Source organism: Sciurus vulgaris (assembly GCF_902686455.1).
Source record: "Sciurus vulgaris genome assembly, chromosome: 4".
NCBI lineage: Eukaryota > Metazoa > Chordata > Mammalia > Rodentia > Sciuridae > Sciurus > Sciurus vulgaris.
Genome location: NC_136464.1, coordinates 50,797,157 through 50,810,984, shown reverse-complemented (window position 1 = coordinate 50,810,984; position 13,828 = coordinate 50,797,157). Strand labels below are relative to the sequence as shown.

General features: G+C 43.7%; 1 protein-coding gene across 16 annotated transcripts in view; it reads right to left on the bottom strand.

Annotated features, from left to right (window-relative positions):
* Window positions 1-13,828, bottom strand: part of KCNMA1 (potassium calcium-activated channel subfamily M alpha 1) — a 710,543-nt gene that overhangs the window by 189,374 nt on the left and 507,341 nt on the right. For all 16 annotated transcript variants that reach the window (XR_013763654.1, XM_079138788.1, XM_079138796.1 and 13 more), the window contains exons 11-13: window positions 11,620-11,725; window positions 9,791-9,873; window positions 6,346-6,415 (exon numbers count right to left, since the gene is read on the bottom strand). Coding sequence is in view for 15 of the 16 variants with exons in the window: in XM_079138788.1 (XP_078994914.1) it covers window positions 6,346-6,415; window positions 9,791-9,873; window positions 11,620-11,725 (259 nt within the window). In the remaining variant the exon portion in view is untranslated. The remainder of the gene's footprint in view (window positions 1-6,345; window positions 6,416-9,790; window positions 9,874-11,619; window positions 11,726-13,828) is intronic.

Genomic DNA, 13,828 nt, shown 5'->3' with positions numbered 1-13,828 from the left:
TGTCACTTCTGCACCCAAGGGCCCAAATCCTTCCCTCTGGTTTGTCATTTATCCAAACAGAGCCTAGAGGGAATTTTCTCTTGTGACAGACACATCAGCCCTCATCACTAGGACATCTAGCTAGGTTATTCATAAACTGGCTCCTCAGGTTGATCACAAGACAGGTGCCTCTGTTTTCTCAATTTCTTTTTTGCATACCTCCCCAATTACTCTACATCAGTGAGTACCGAACTGGAGTGGGGATGAGAATCAATGGCAGGGTTTGTAAGTCAAGATAAACGGCCCTCCCCCTTGGTTTCTGATTCAGTAGATCTGGGGTGGAGCTGAGAATTTGCATTTCCGACTTGTGGGAGGCCATGCTGATACTGCTGGTCTTGGGCCACACTTGAAAAACCACTGCCCTAAATCATCAGATAAATCATGGTGTAGACATTCTACAATCTCTTGCAGATGGACTGGTCCTATTCAACAATTAGGTCAGACCCAGTGGCACACTCATGCAATTATTTTTTTAAGTGGTATGAAACAGAGAGTCTTGGATAATACGATGAATAATAATAAAAATCCTCCAAAGTTGGAAAAATCAGCAAAAAAAAACCAAACAGAAAAAAAAATTAACAAAGCCTTAACATCAAATACAGCATTTAAGTTCAAAAAAAATCAATTACATAAATTCAAAAATTAGAAGACCTAAGTTGGCAGCAGACATGAGAAAAAGACACACACACACACACACACACATACACACATACACACAGAGAATACAACATTTAAGTGTATGGGTAACTAAAACCTCAAATAGAGGCCATGTGAGACATTATAGAGAAAGCTAATGTTTGCTTGTTAGGAATGGTCTCCAGAGCAAGGGAAATGAACATTTCATTCTGTTGTGAATGGGTCAGACTAGTTCCAGAGAACTTGACCCAGTTTATTAATAGTCATATATAAAAAGGGAGAAATGATCAGCTGAATGACTTCCAGAGAAAAAGACAAAGACAAAGGGGGTAAGCAATCTGGAAAAGATCTTTTGAGGAACAGTGAAGATAGCCAGAAACTTCCAGCATGAAGAAGGGCCACGCCCTGGTAGAGGCAGGACAGTTATATCTGGATACCTCAGGTGCTGTCTTATAGAGATTAGGTTTGTCCTGGTATGTTCCAGGAGCCAGAATTAGGACTGACTGGTATATATTACAAAAAAGCAGTTTTTTGGCTTGTTTCATAGAGGGACTTTTAAAAGATATAATTTGTCTAATAAATGGAGAAGGCTACCTTGAAAAACATAAGGTCTTTGTCTTAAGACTTAGTATTTTTCCAAGTCTCTGCAGAAAGAACTCCTGCTTTCCATGGGAGGTTTGATCAGAGAGTCCTTCTAAGTTCCTGACATTGCCAAGATTCTAAGGCTCTGAAATTATTTCTCTCCATGCATCAACAAACACAAGGAGGCTTCCCTTCTAGCTGTGCTAGAAGGATGAAAGACTCCATTGTAGAAACAAAGAGCAAGGCCAAGGGCTCCACGTTCTGCTTTCAAAAACACCACTCTTGTGAAATTCTTTCTTGCAAAATCCACTCTGGTGACAATCTTGTGAGTCCTAAACCAGCAGTGGTTACTGCTGGGAGCGATGATGGTATTGCCCCCAGTGACAGCATGGTTAAAATAGTCCTGTGTGTGGGCCACAGCAGATGGTGATTTCTGTCAAGTGGAGAACCAGGGGATCTTCCCCACATCGTACACTTAATTCCAACAATGAACTCTACCCTTTATTCCATTTCTCTCCCTAGTCTTTACCGGCTTAAAATGTGAAGTTTTCCCTTTACTTCTCTGGCATTGTAGAGAATGCGTTAATTTTTAAGTGGAGAAATACTCATTTGCAGTAACGTCATCTGAGAAGGATGAAGAGAAATTATTCATAAGTAATGAACTTGTGTGTGACAGGATATTTGGGTGGTCCCAGCCCTGAAGAGACACCATGTAACCTCCATGCCACTTCAAACAAACAAGCAAAACCTTTTCCAGAAAGTCTCTCATATCCCCATGTACCATCCAGGGTATGAACCCAGGCATTCCATTCTTGGTCCCTCATGCCCCATCTGGTTTGAGTTCTGTAGACATATTTTATGTGTTATTACATAGGAAAGTCAAGTTTGTTTCAGGATTCCATAGCCTCCTTTCTTGGTCATCATATTTTCACCAGTCATGGGACAGGAAGTTGAAGCTAATGTGCCAACAGCTGGAGGGAGATCTGTGTGCATGAAGCAAAGAGAGGAGATTGACCCAGGACTGCAGATTCCTTGTTCTGAAAACTTTGTCCTCTCTCATTTGAGGGAATTTGAATCTGTGCAAAACGCCAGCATCACCCCACAGGAGTCTTGAGGCAAATCCTCTCCAATTTGGAGAAGAGAAATAGAAGGTCCAACAGAACCAGACTCTTCCTCCATTTCTGCTGCTGGACTGCCCCTCATTCTTATGGAGAAGGAATGTAAAGATGGGCTGTCCTGGGAAACAAGGAGAGATGAATTCCAGTCCCAGTTCCATCTCTTACCATATATACAAACATGGGGGAGCACCATAAGGAAAAAGAAGGCCAATGGAGATGAAACAACCTTACTGCTATAGTTTCTGCTTTCCGAAACACCACTTTTGGGAAATTGGGTTCTCAGTGTGCTGGTAGAATCTCTGGGAGGCGGGGCCTATTGCTAGGCCCTTAGGTCATTGGGGGTGTGTCACTGGGGGATTGTGGTACCCCAGGTCTCCTCCCATTTTTGCTTCCTGCTCCACAACATGCCCCCATCATGATGTGTTGTCTTGTCCACAACAGGCTCAAAGAAAAAGGGCTAAGTGACCATGGACTAAAACCTCCCAGTCTGTGAGCTAAAGTGACACTTCTCTTTACAAATTGATTGTGTCAGGTATTTCGGTTTGGATGTGAGACATCCTCCAAAACCTCCTGTATTCATGCAAGAATATTTAGAGGTGAAATGATTAGGTTACGAGTGTTGTGGACTAATCTGTTCATCCCAATTTGAGTAGATTATTGGGTGGTAACTCTAGGCATGTGGGGCATGGCTGGAGGAGGTGAGTCACTGGGGATATGCCCTGGGAAATTATATCTTGTTCCTCTGGCTCCTCCCTCACTCTCTCTGCTTCTTGCCACCGTAAATTGAGCAGCTTTCCCTTGCCTCGCCCTTCAGCCATGCTACTCTGCCTCACCTCAGGGCCAGAGCAGTGGAACTGGCTGACTACAGACTGAACATCTGAAACCATAAGCTGAAATAAACCTTTCTTCCTTGAAGTTGTTCTTGTGAGATATTTTGGTCATGGTGATGAAACGCTGGTTAGCACATTAGGTGTTTGTTAGTAACAGAATGATGACTAACACAACTACAGCCAAGCCTAAGGGTTCATAGGGAGATAGCTCAAAGAGCCTGCATCTGCACTGGGCCATTGGAACTTGGTTTCCAGGACAGAGACAAAGACTCGAGAGTCCACTGGGAAGATAAGAAATCCATTAATAAGGTTAAACTTTAGGAGTGACACTTTTTCAAGACATCATAAACTATCCTTTCCTTGAAGAGCTTCAAGCCATTGATGCTTAAATCAGAAGATGCAGCATCTTTCTTCTGTATTCAGAAATGGCCAGACTGAAAGTGTTTCTCTCCATGGAATCTAGATTTCCTGAAGACACCCAGTTGGGAGAGCACCAGCTGTTTTATAAGCCCACTCTCAGGAACCACAGTTTGATTCAGTGGGCTGTGTCTCTTTTTAAGAGAAGATGGCAGTTGTCTATTCTGTCTCCTAGCTCTCTGACTGCTGGGTGAAAGTGATTTGTGCTCACCAGAGTTGCTTTGCCTATGAGAGAGCTTAGGCCCCCTGGTCAGAAGTTACACTGGGATGCTAAAATGCACAGATGGTACAATGAAGACTAAATGAGATAATGGATGTCAAAGCTCTTTTAAAACCATAAAATAGGACACAAATGTCTACAATTATTATGATGACAAACTCAGGGCCAGTTTTATATGGAGACAAAATAGGCTGTTTCCCTACCTCCCTGTAGCTCTAGAATATCACCATCATTAGATCACAGGGGATTGACATTCTTTACATTCCAAGCCTGATGCATACTTATGGAATCAACTACCCCTTGGAATATGTAGATAGTGACATAAGTTTTCACACATATGTCAGATTTTCTCTGAAAGCAAGTCTAAACAGGTAGAGATCCATGGGTGCCTAGGACGGGTGCAGAGAAGGTGCCAAGAGAAGAGGAAAATAATATTGAAAGAGAAGAGGAAGGAAAACATGGTTAAAAGGGCAGGTTGAAGCCTGTCAGGAAACAGCAAAACTGAAGCAGAGTGAAGGACGTCTATTTGGAACTCTACAAGGAATGAGATGACAGGTAATGACAAGTGGACTTTTCACTTCTTCTTCACGAGAAAAATGAAATAAGAGAGAAGAATACTTATGCCAAAGTCACCCCTTCCGAACTGTGTCCTTAGCATCTTACAGCGCTCTGTGAGTTTGCCTAATCCTGAAACCCAAATATATTGAAATGGTTCCAAACAAAATGTGTTTTAAGCAAATCATGGGTCCACTGATGTTTTCATCATTGTTCCTGGATAACTAACTGCAATGGAGAGGTTTACTGAAGATACTCAGGTTGCTGTGATCATGTGATTACTGAGCAGGTATTGCCTGGATCTTAGGCCAGTTGAACTGCTTTCAATTTGACAAGAACTACATAACTGAACTCCTCCTTAATTTCTTGAAGATGCTACATCAGCACCCATTGGAAAGAGAAGAAAAAGGAACTGACATTTCTTTCGAAACATACAACATTAATTTTCCTATTCAATCTAAATTCAGCCAAAAAGCTAAACAACAGCTTAAAGCACTCCCACACTAAATGAAATTTCAAATCGCAAATGAAAGAAGGAGCATTCCTTACGGCAGGAGCTGTCACCAGTCACACAGTCTTGCTAATAAAATTCACCTCCACCTACAGGGCCTGCCATCAAAAAAACACTTTTTTTCCAGATTGACAACTGTGAGTTACCGATATCCTCAGACTTGATCTCTTCAGTCCCCTTGACTTTTCCAGAGACAAACAGGAGAATGAATGTTACCTTAGGTACCCAGCACCCAACCCACTGGCTGGAGAGTGACACCTTCTGCAACAGGGCCACCTGCTGAGGGCTGGGCAATGCTTGGCATCAGGCAGCAGTTCTGAGTGGTGGGCCAGTCACCGACAGCAGGCTCCATTTGACAATGGCCTCTGATGGGCCGCCATACAACAAAATGGGCCAGCACTTGCCAGCAATTAAGAAATAATGGCATGGTGCTGGTGCATTTGGCAGAATGGGGTTTTCCGTGAGTCACCTGCCTGTCTATTTTGTAGGGAATATGGCCTATAAGATGGGGCAGTCTCGCCCTCAGAACCCAGCAGGGAGTTATTTCTGTTCAGACAGGACACCTGGCCCCAGGTACTGAGTAGCATCCAGCTCCAAAGCTTCATTAAGGAGATAAGTGGTGCCATATCAAACAGAGCAAGATGCCACCTTCCCTCCCCCTAAGCTCTCTTCCAGGGAGTTTGCTGACAGGCTGGGTGAAGGAGAGGCTCTCAGCTCAGGCTTATTAGGAAGTAATCAGAGGGAAACAAACTGACCCTGGTGTGGGTTTGTTTTTCCAATCAACCCTCTTTGAAGCTACAACGCCAGGAACATTCATTCCTTTATGTTCAATCTTTGGATAGCCAACTCTATGTTCAACCTTTGAACTAACTCTGCAGATTCGCATCCTGGATTTGAGAATGCCATGGGTTTGTTCCTCAACCCAGTGGAGGAAGCTGCTTTAGGCTCCTTTAAGTTCCCCTGGTCTCAGCAAAGTCCCAACACTTGGCAACTAAGTGCTAAATCCTCTGAGGGCATAAAATAGGGCTTCTCCCTCATTGATCTTCCTCTGCGTGTCAGGCAGAGTGCTGATTGCAAGTAGGTATTCGATAAATATTGACTGAAGAAATAGAAATGAAGTTGTTGGAATTTAGGTGTGGATGGGATCTAAGAACACATCAACATTTCTGAACCAAGAGGTTCAGTAGATGCTTCCTGAATGTATGATGGAGGTTCCTTCCTGTGACCCGCTGCAAACGCTGCTTGGTCTGCAGAGATGTTCCTTTGCTTTTTGAACCTCCCCTTCTCACCTTCACTCAGGCCTTTGAGCAGCACTGGTGTACACGTGTGCACATACATGTGCGTGGGGGGGGGGGGCACGGCTATATGGTGAGGCAGAGAGACTGGAACTAGACTCCAATATGTGGCCTCAGGCCTGGACGGCTCTCAATGTCATACCTTGTTATGATACTGCAGCATCTGAGTGATGATTCTGATCTTCGGGTGGTAGTTTTTTATGGAGATGACTCTGAAAAAGAGAGAACAAAAGCTGAGGCAGGGCCTGTTGTTCCCAGGGAGGTTGCTGGGAAGATGCATTTGATTATCTCCAAATGTGGCCCAAGGCAGGGTCTTTGTCCAGAGGGGCAGCAGGCACTGGGCCAAGTTAAACTGTGTTTCCACCACTATACCTCTTGGTAGTTTGAAAAGGAAATCGCAGGACAGCCATAGTGTGTGTCTTGGGCATAAAAATACGAGGGAGCCCTGTGGTGGCTCACTGATGGCATGTGAGCCTGTGTGGACTGAGGGAGCGGGCTTTTGGATCAGGGTCACTGACTGTATGGACAGTGAAAGCAAGTTCAAAACATGGTGCCTCCGGAGGTCTGCAATCTCCCACTCCCAGGACCAGCTAGGAACAATCTGCTCCAGTTAACAACTTGAAGCAACAATGACAAATCACACAAGCTGCCTGACAAATGATTCTAATTGTCACACACACTTGGCCACACTCATGCACATCATTTCTAAACAAGGCTCTTAAGATAAGAGCAAGAACTCAGCCTTCCAAAGCTAATAGACTCTCAGTAATGACTTGAACACTGGTCAAAGTTAAGTGCCAACACCTGGTGGAGGTCACAATCTGGCTGAAAATTCCCTCCCATTTCCCTTAGTCCACACTGGGCATTAACCACTGCCCAACCATCACCGGCATTCTTCCTCCTGTCAATCACAGTGCTAAATGGGGAGGAGCAGGGAGCAGATGAATGGAAACACCTGGCCCCCAGTCACAGCTATTGTACTAATGAACTGGGTGACCTTCAGGAAATCCCTGGGCTCTCTGTTCCTGTTTCCTCATCTGGACATTGAGGGCAACAGTACCTGCTTTATTTACTTCACAGGCTTGGTATGAGAAGCAAATGGGAGACCAGATGTGAAAATGCTTTGAAATCATTAAAAACTCTCTCCACGTGTAAGTTATGGTTTTTGTCATTATCGACCCTGTCAGAGGTGACATTATACATTTCCTTCCGTGACAAGGAAGGCTGAAGAATGGAATTCCACAGAAAGGCCCACCTCCTAAGCCTAATCAGAAATGCAAGTGCACCTATCATGCCCACCCCCATAAACTTCCCACCAAGCAGAGCTCCCCACTTCGCCCCTTTTTGTGTAAAGATGGAGAGGATGAAGCCTGGGAGCAGCTTTATCTAACTTGTGAATTTAGGGAACAGATCATGTGAAAGCCTCTTCCTGCACAAATCTGCCCTGGGCTTTTGCACTTGAAGGATTTCATTTTAGTTTTGAAAAAGTGTTGTGTTGGCCCCTGCTTATAACTCAAGGACTTTGAGCCTCTGTCAGCCCTTTTGGGCAGTTCACAGCATCAGCCGGTTTTCTTCATTAGCTCATTTCAAATGGCTCTTTGACATTTTAATTTCAAAAGGGGCAGATTGGTCTCATTAAACCAAGGAGGGAGGAGGATTATACAAATAAGAGAAAAACAGAGCCCGTTTTTAACCATGAGCTTCCTGTTTCCTTTTGCTGCCTAGGCCTTGGTGCTGGTTCTGGTCCCTGGATGGCTTAGTCGCAATTCTGATACTACCTTTGTCCATGCATATGGACACCTCAACATCCTGCCAATCACCCTGGGACTTATCTGTGTTTATTTTAACCCTATCCCAGTCAGGGTTTAAGTAGAATTTTGCCATGACGAGAAATGCCCACTTTGAAACTTCCTTTCATTTCTATTATTTACCTTTTGGGGGGAAAAAGTATGACAGCCCCAAACTTTTCTGTGGGATTGAAATCTTAAGCTTCATCTTCTGTTTTTTTGTTTTTTGTTTTTTTTTTTAAATGTTTTTGTTGGAAATTTGAAAGATAATAAATCCCAGCTCTTCTACGAATACGTTTTTATCACTGAAAAATGACCCCCAAAAAAAGAGAGGGTCAAATGATGAAAATGCTACTTACTTTAAAGGGGCAGTGGCACACTCTACACTGAGGTTGCCTGGTACAGTCACTTTCCAGCTATGACCAGGTAGGAGAAGGGCCCAGGTGTGAAACCTCTCCCTACTCTACACTCTCTGCAGCCTGGTCTGGCGAGCCAGTGCTTAGAGTTCATGCATGAACTTCCTCAAACCCACTGCACCACAGTACTGCCAAGGAAAGCGAGTGGGAAGAGAAGATCATGCCAGGCGCTGCCTGCCAGACACAGGACCTGATGCCATGGGGAGGACCTGCTCATCCCACAAGCACCAGAGGAAGTCCTCCATGTCACTGATGGGAATGCTCAGGTCACTTGGGGCCACTGACTAAAAGCAAAGACAAAGGAGATGTAAGCACTTGAATGTCACAAAGGCAACCTCCCAACCTTGACCTTCAGGTAAGTTCCCAGGACAGTAACACAAGCTGCAGGGAGAGGGGAGCCTTTATCTGGACCACAGGATGGCTGTTCATAATTAAGCAAGGGATCCCTGGGAGACAGGGTGGTGAAGTGTTTTCTCTGAGTTCATCCTCTCTCCAGAAGATTCTCTTGATTATTCCCTCCCAACTGGTCTGCAATTTATGCTAGCGAGGAGACAAATTCCAAAAGGGCTTTAACTACCTGGAACAAAATGTCTGGACTTTTCAGTCATTTCATAGTCATGGAATGTAACTGTGGGTCGAGGGAAAGAAGAAAAACAGAACGAATTCTCTCCTGAAATGAGAGAAGAACAGGTGAAGCTGGAGTAGGAATAAGCACTAGAGGGGCCTAACCCAGGTTTAGAAAAGGCACTGGGAGTTTTCCAGAGAGATCTTCCGAGAAAGAAAAGGAAAGGAAAGGAAGGAAGGAAGGAAGGAAGGAAGGAAGGAAGGAAGGAAGGAAGGAAGGAAGGAAGGGAGGGAGGGAGGGAGGAAAAGAAAAAGAAAGAAAGAAAGAGAGAGAGAGAGAGAAAGAGAGAAAAAGAAAGAAAGAAAGAAAGAAAGAAAAAGAAAGAAAGAAAGAGAGAGAGAGAGAAAAAGAAAGAAAGAAAGACAAACACTGCAAATCATCCCCTAGGAGGCAAATCTGTCCCCAGCAAAGACATCTGGGTTCTACTTCCTCTCGGGTAACATGGTACTTTAATTCAGACTTGCACCCTTTTAAACTTATCTTTTCTTTTTAGTTTTATCTCAAGAAATCTCAAACCCAAGACCAGCTATGAGCCCCAGAGATGCCACCTGCTAAGGCTGAGCTTCCTGGTAGTGCCCTGGCTTCCATTACTCTCCTCCCCACCACAGTCTCAGCTCTCCACCAGGCCTCTGTTGGGTGACTTAAGGGGAAAAGAGGGTCCCACAGAAACTGTCCTCAGAAGACCCAAAAGGGCTATAAGTGGGCCTCAAAGGGCCAACCCAGGGCCTTCCTCAGCCTCCCCCACCCACCCCAAATTACCTCATGATGTTGGAGGCATCTTCTGCATCCGGGTCAGCACAGTACTTGTTGGCAAGGATGAGGCACGCATCTGCTGACTCTATCTGAGACACCAAAAGGAAAAACCACAGAACACAAATGTATAAATAGCCATGCTCAACTGCAGTCCTTCTCTCTGTTGACAGTTCTTAAGGAACCTGGTGTTTTGCAAGGGCAGGAAAAAAAATCCTGAGAGATTATAGTTTTTGTCAAAAGTGTAGGTTGCAAGATCTTGTTATAAACATTTCATCTTGATGAGGTTGGAGAGTACAGAATGTACCTTGGTAATTACACTTTTCATTCGACAAAGCCACTTACATATAGGACTTCCAGATTTCTTTAAATACAATTAATTAAGCCTTTCAATCCCCTCTCCATCTCCTTTCTCAATCGTGTGGGCCATTTTCCTAATTTTTCCAGCCTGGAAATGAAGGTTGATGGGCTAAACCCCTTCTTCTGGGTGAGCAAATTAACCGAGTAGTTTGGGATTCAGAAATGTAGACTCCAAAGTCTTTCATCTAACCCATCCTACATCATCACTATCTACGTGTAAGAAGAGATCAGAGCCCTAAATTAGACAAGGACTCTGTATTGTTTGGTACTCATTAGTATTCGGATAGTCAAAAGACAACAAACCTATGTATATGAAATGATTCATTACAGATGAACTCAAAATACAACCTACTGACTTATGTAAACACAAGCCAAGAGTGGCTTATTCCTTAGAGGGGACCTCAAGTTTGATGTGCTAATAATTGCTTGCATTTAAATTTAGTCGGTGAACAATAACTATTTTCTCTGTTCTCATAAGACTTCACATGAGCTATAACTCGGGTCATGTCTGGTTAATATTAAAATTAACTGGCCTGGGTTAGCATACTCATTCTCATGCTGGCTTGGGCCTGCAATCTGTCACAGTTGGTATGCTATATACTTACTAGCATCCCTGCATTTGGTGGAAAGGGCTTGGTTTCCTCCATGGTATGTCACAAATTTTCTCTACATTTCTTTAATAATGCAAAGAATTTACACAAATCCTTTTGGATTATTCATGATTGTCAATTACATAATTTACTCAAGTATGTGGCGCCCATAGTTAGCCTTTAGACTTCAGTGGATTCCCATTATTAATGTACACCCACTGGCATGCAAATATTGACCGTGTTTACAAAATCAATATTAAGTGAATAAAGTAGCAGATGCCATTGTGCTGTGTGCCCTTCTGATCCTAGCCTCAGGTATACTTTATGAGAAGAGTCTAACTTAGAAGTTCTGCAAAAAAAAAAATGATTTGCCCATTACCAAGTGATATCAGATACCTGCAAGTTTAGTTTTATATCTTGCTTTTGTGGGGAAAAGGGTTTTTTGACTCAAGGTGTTTTATGACTTCATAAAATTTTACTTTATACTTCACACTAATGTTTCTTTTAGATGTAATTAATAGATGCTGGAGCTATATTAGATCCAACTTAAGTATTCAAAATAGGAAATTTTGATTATTTTGTTGTCTATAAGACTCTTGAGTCTGGACAACTGGTGGTCTACTTCCTTTGATATTGAGGGAACCAGCAAAATAAGTTACATGTTAAGAGTAGGCCAAGTGTGGAACCTATCTGTGGCTTTCCATGTGCCAGCAGCATGAGGTCCTGGGGCCAGTGGAAGGGTGCTGTCAATGTTGGTAGTGTCTAACTTATCTCAGTTAGTGTTTAGGAGATGACCCTTGGCCATCCTGGAGGCATGTCCCATGACTGAAGTCAGACTCCCCTGCACTCTAAGATGGTGCAAAGTAGAAGTCACCTCTTCCTCCTTACCTTGACTCTTGCAAGATCATGCGGATTGAGGACTGAACCCTGATAAAATTCCACCTGAGTAAAATGTCGTTTGAAGAGAGCTTCGAGCTCCAGGTTAGGGGAAATGCTACACAGGGAGAGAAGAAACAGCCATTGGTTACCATGGACCAGGCTCTCAGCCTCCATGCCTACCATCTCTACCTCTCCACAGAGAAACCTGGGAAGAGGCCCTGACCTTCCAAGGGGCTCTCCTTTCTTGTCATAAATAAAAGAATCACTTTTAAGAGAAGTAAAAGCCAGCCTCAGGGAAAACCAAATCCAGTACCCAGGTAAAACAGCAAGGCTTGTGGCCTTTACAAAGACTGAGGCTTCTGGTTCGGTATGAATGGGGTCCCTTTTTAAGAATGAAGAACGGGGCTGTGAACTCAGTGTGATGGCTAATTTTATGTCAACCTGACTAGGCCACCACAGCAAGTTGCTCAATGCAATTGTGTGTTTCTCAATGTGGTCAGCATTTGAATCAGCGAACTCAGGAAAGCAGATTGTCCTCCTGGGTAAGCGGGCATCATCCAGTCCACTGAGGGTCTGAATACAATAAAAAGGGGGAGGGAACAGGAACCTGTCCCTTATGCTTCCTGTCTGGCACCCAGAGCTGGGTCATCTCATCTCATCTTCTCCTGCCCTTGGGCTGGGATTTACATCATTGGCTTTCCTGGTTCTCAGGCCCTCATATTCAGGCAGAATCACACCCCCAGATGGGTCTCCCATTTGCAGATGGCAAAAGTGGGACTTCTCAGCATCCACAATCAAGCAAGCTAATATCTCCTCATGAATCTCTCTATGGACAGATATATACATGCAACTACAGGTAGATAAATCTATATAGAGATCTCTATCTATATCTACTGATTCTCTGGAGAACCTTAATTAATACAATGAGAGATTAGCCAACATTTCCCTTAGCCAAGTCACCCTTCCTCTGTTTCTCTGCCTCATGAACTTCTAATACCCCAAAACCCAGATCACAAAATGTCACCTCTGAGCAGCCACAGACAGACTTGGATTATCCCCAGGACTATTCTTGATTCACACATACAAACCTATGTATCACACTTCTAAGAGTTGAGCTACACAGGTGCCTTTCCCATTGAAGGACAATAATTTAAAATGTGATTGGCCTATTTATTCATTTAATTCTGCAGGCTGAAAATACCTACTCCCTCCAATGTCCTCTAGGAGTACACAGCTAGGGCCTAGGAGACACTGTTTAGTTAGAAGCTATTATGAGCTGGCAACTGTACTAAGTCAACATTTGCCTAACGTTTAAATATTTTGTAATAATAATAACTGTTACTGAAGTCAGGCATAGTGGTGCATGCCTGTAATCCAATGGCTTGGGAGGCAGGAGGATTGGGAGTTCAAAGCCAGCCTCAGCAACTTAGTGAGGCCCTAGGCTACTCAGTGAGACCCTGTCTCAAATTAAACATAAAAAGGGGGCTGGGGATGTGGCTCAGTGGTTAAGCACCCCTGAGTTCAATCTAGTACCAAATAATAATAATAATTGTTATTATGATTATTATTATTATTACTGGTTTTGAGTGTTTCCTGTGTGGCAGAGAATGTTCTGACTGCTTGACAACTATTAACTCATTTAAACCTGAAAACAACACTATAGGAAGGTATGTTATTAACCCAAAGTTCCCAGAGGTTAATTAACTGGGCCATCTACTATGAGTCTGACCCTGATAGATGCTAGGACACAAAGGTGAATCCTAGCAATTAAAGCATTAGCAGCCTGCTTGTTGATTTCAACAGAAGCAGTGGGGGTAGAAAAGAATGGCTGCCTGTGTGAATCCAACCAGGTCAAATCCACAAGTCATGTATCTTGCAGATCCTTCCCTGGCAGGCAGCACCCTCTCCCCCTGATAGAGAGGCCCAAGTGGTTCTGCCACTCAATTAAACTGACACCAGCATCTATTGGCTAATCAAGGACTGAGATGGTCCTCAAATTTTTGCAGGTCTTCTCATCTTGAACTATTCAACCAATACGAGGGCAGAACCTACACTCTACCTCCCTCTCTGGAACCTTCCCTCAGCAGAGGACTGGCCCCACAGCTGGTAATCAGTGGTTAAGCACTGGGCTGCTCCTGTACTGCTATGATCTGGACTATCTTTTCTGAATTCAGAGGAGTCAGTGCTGAGAAGAAAAATTTTACTATTCCCGTGCAGT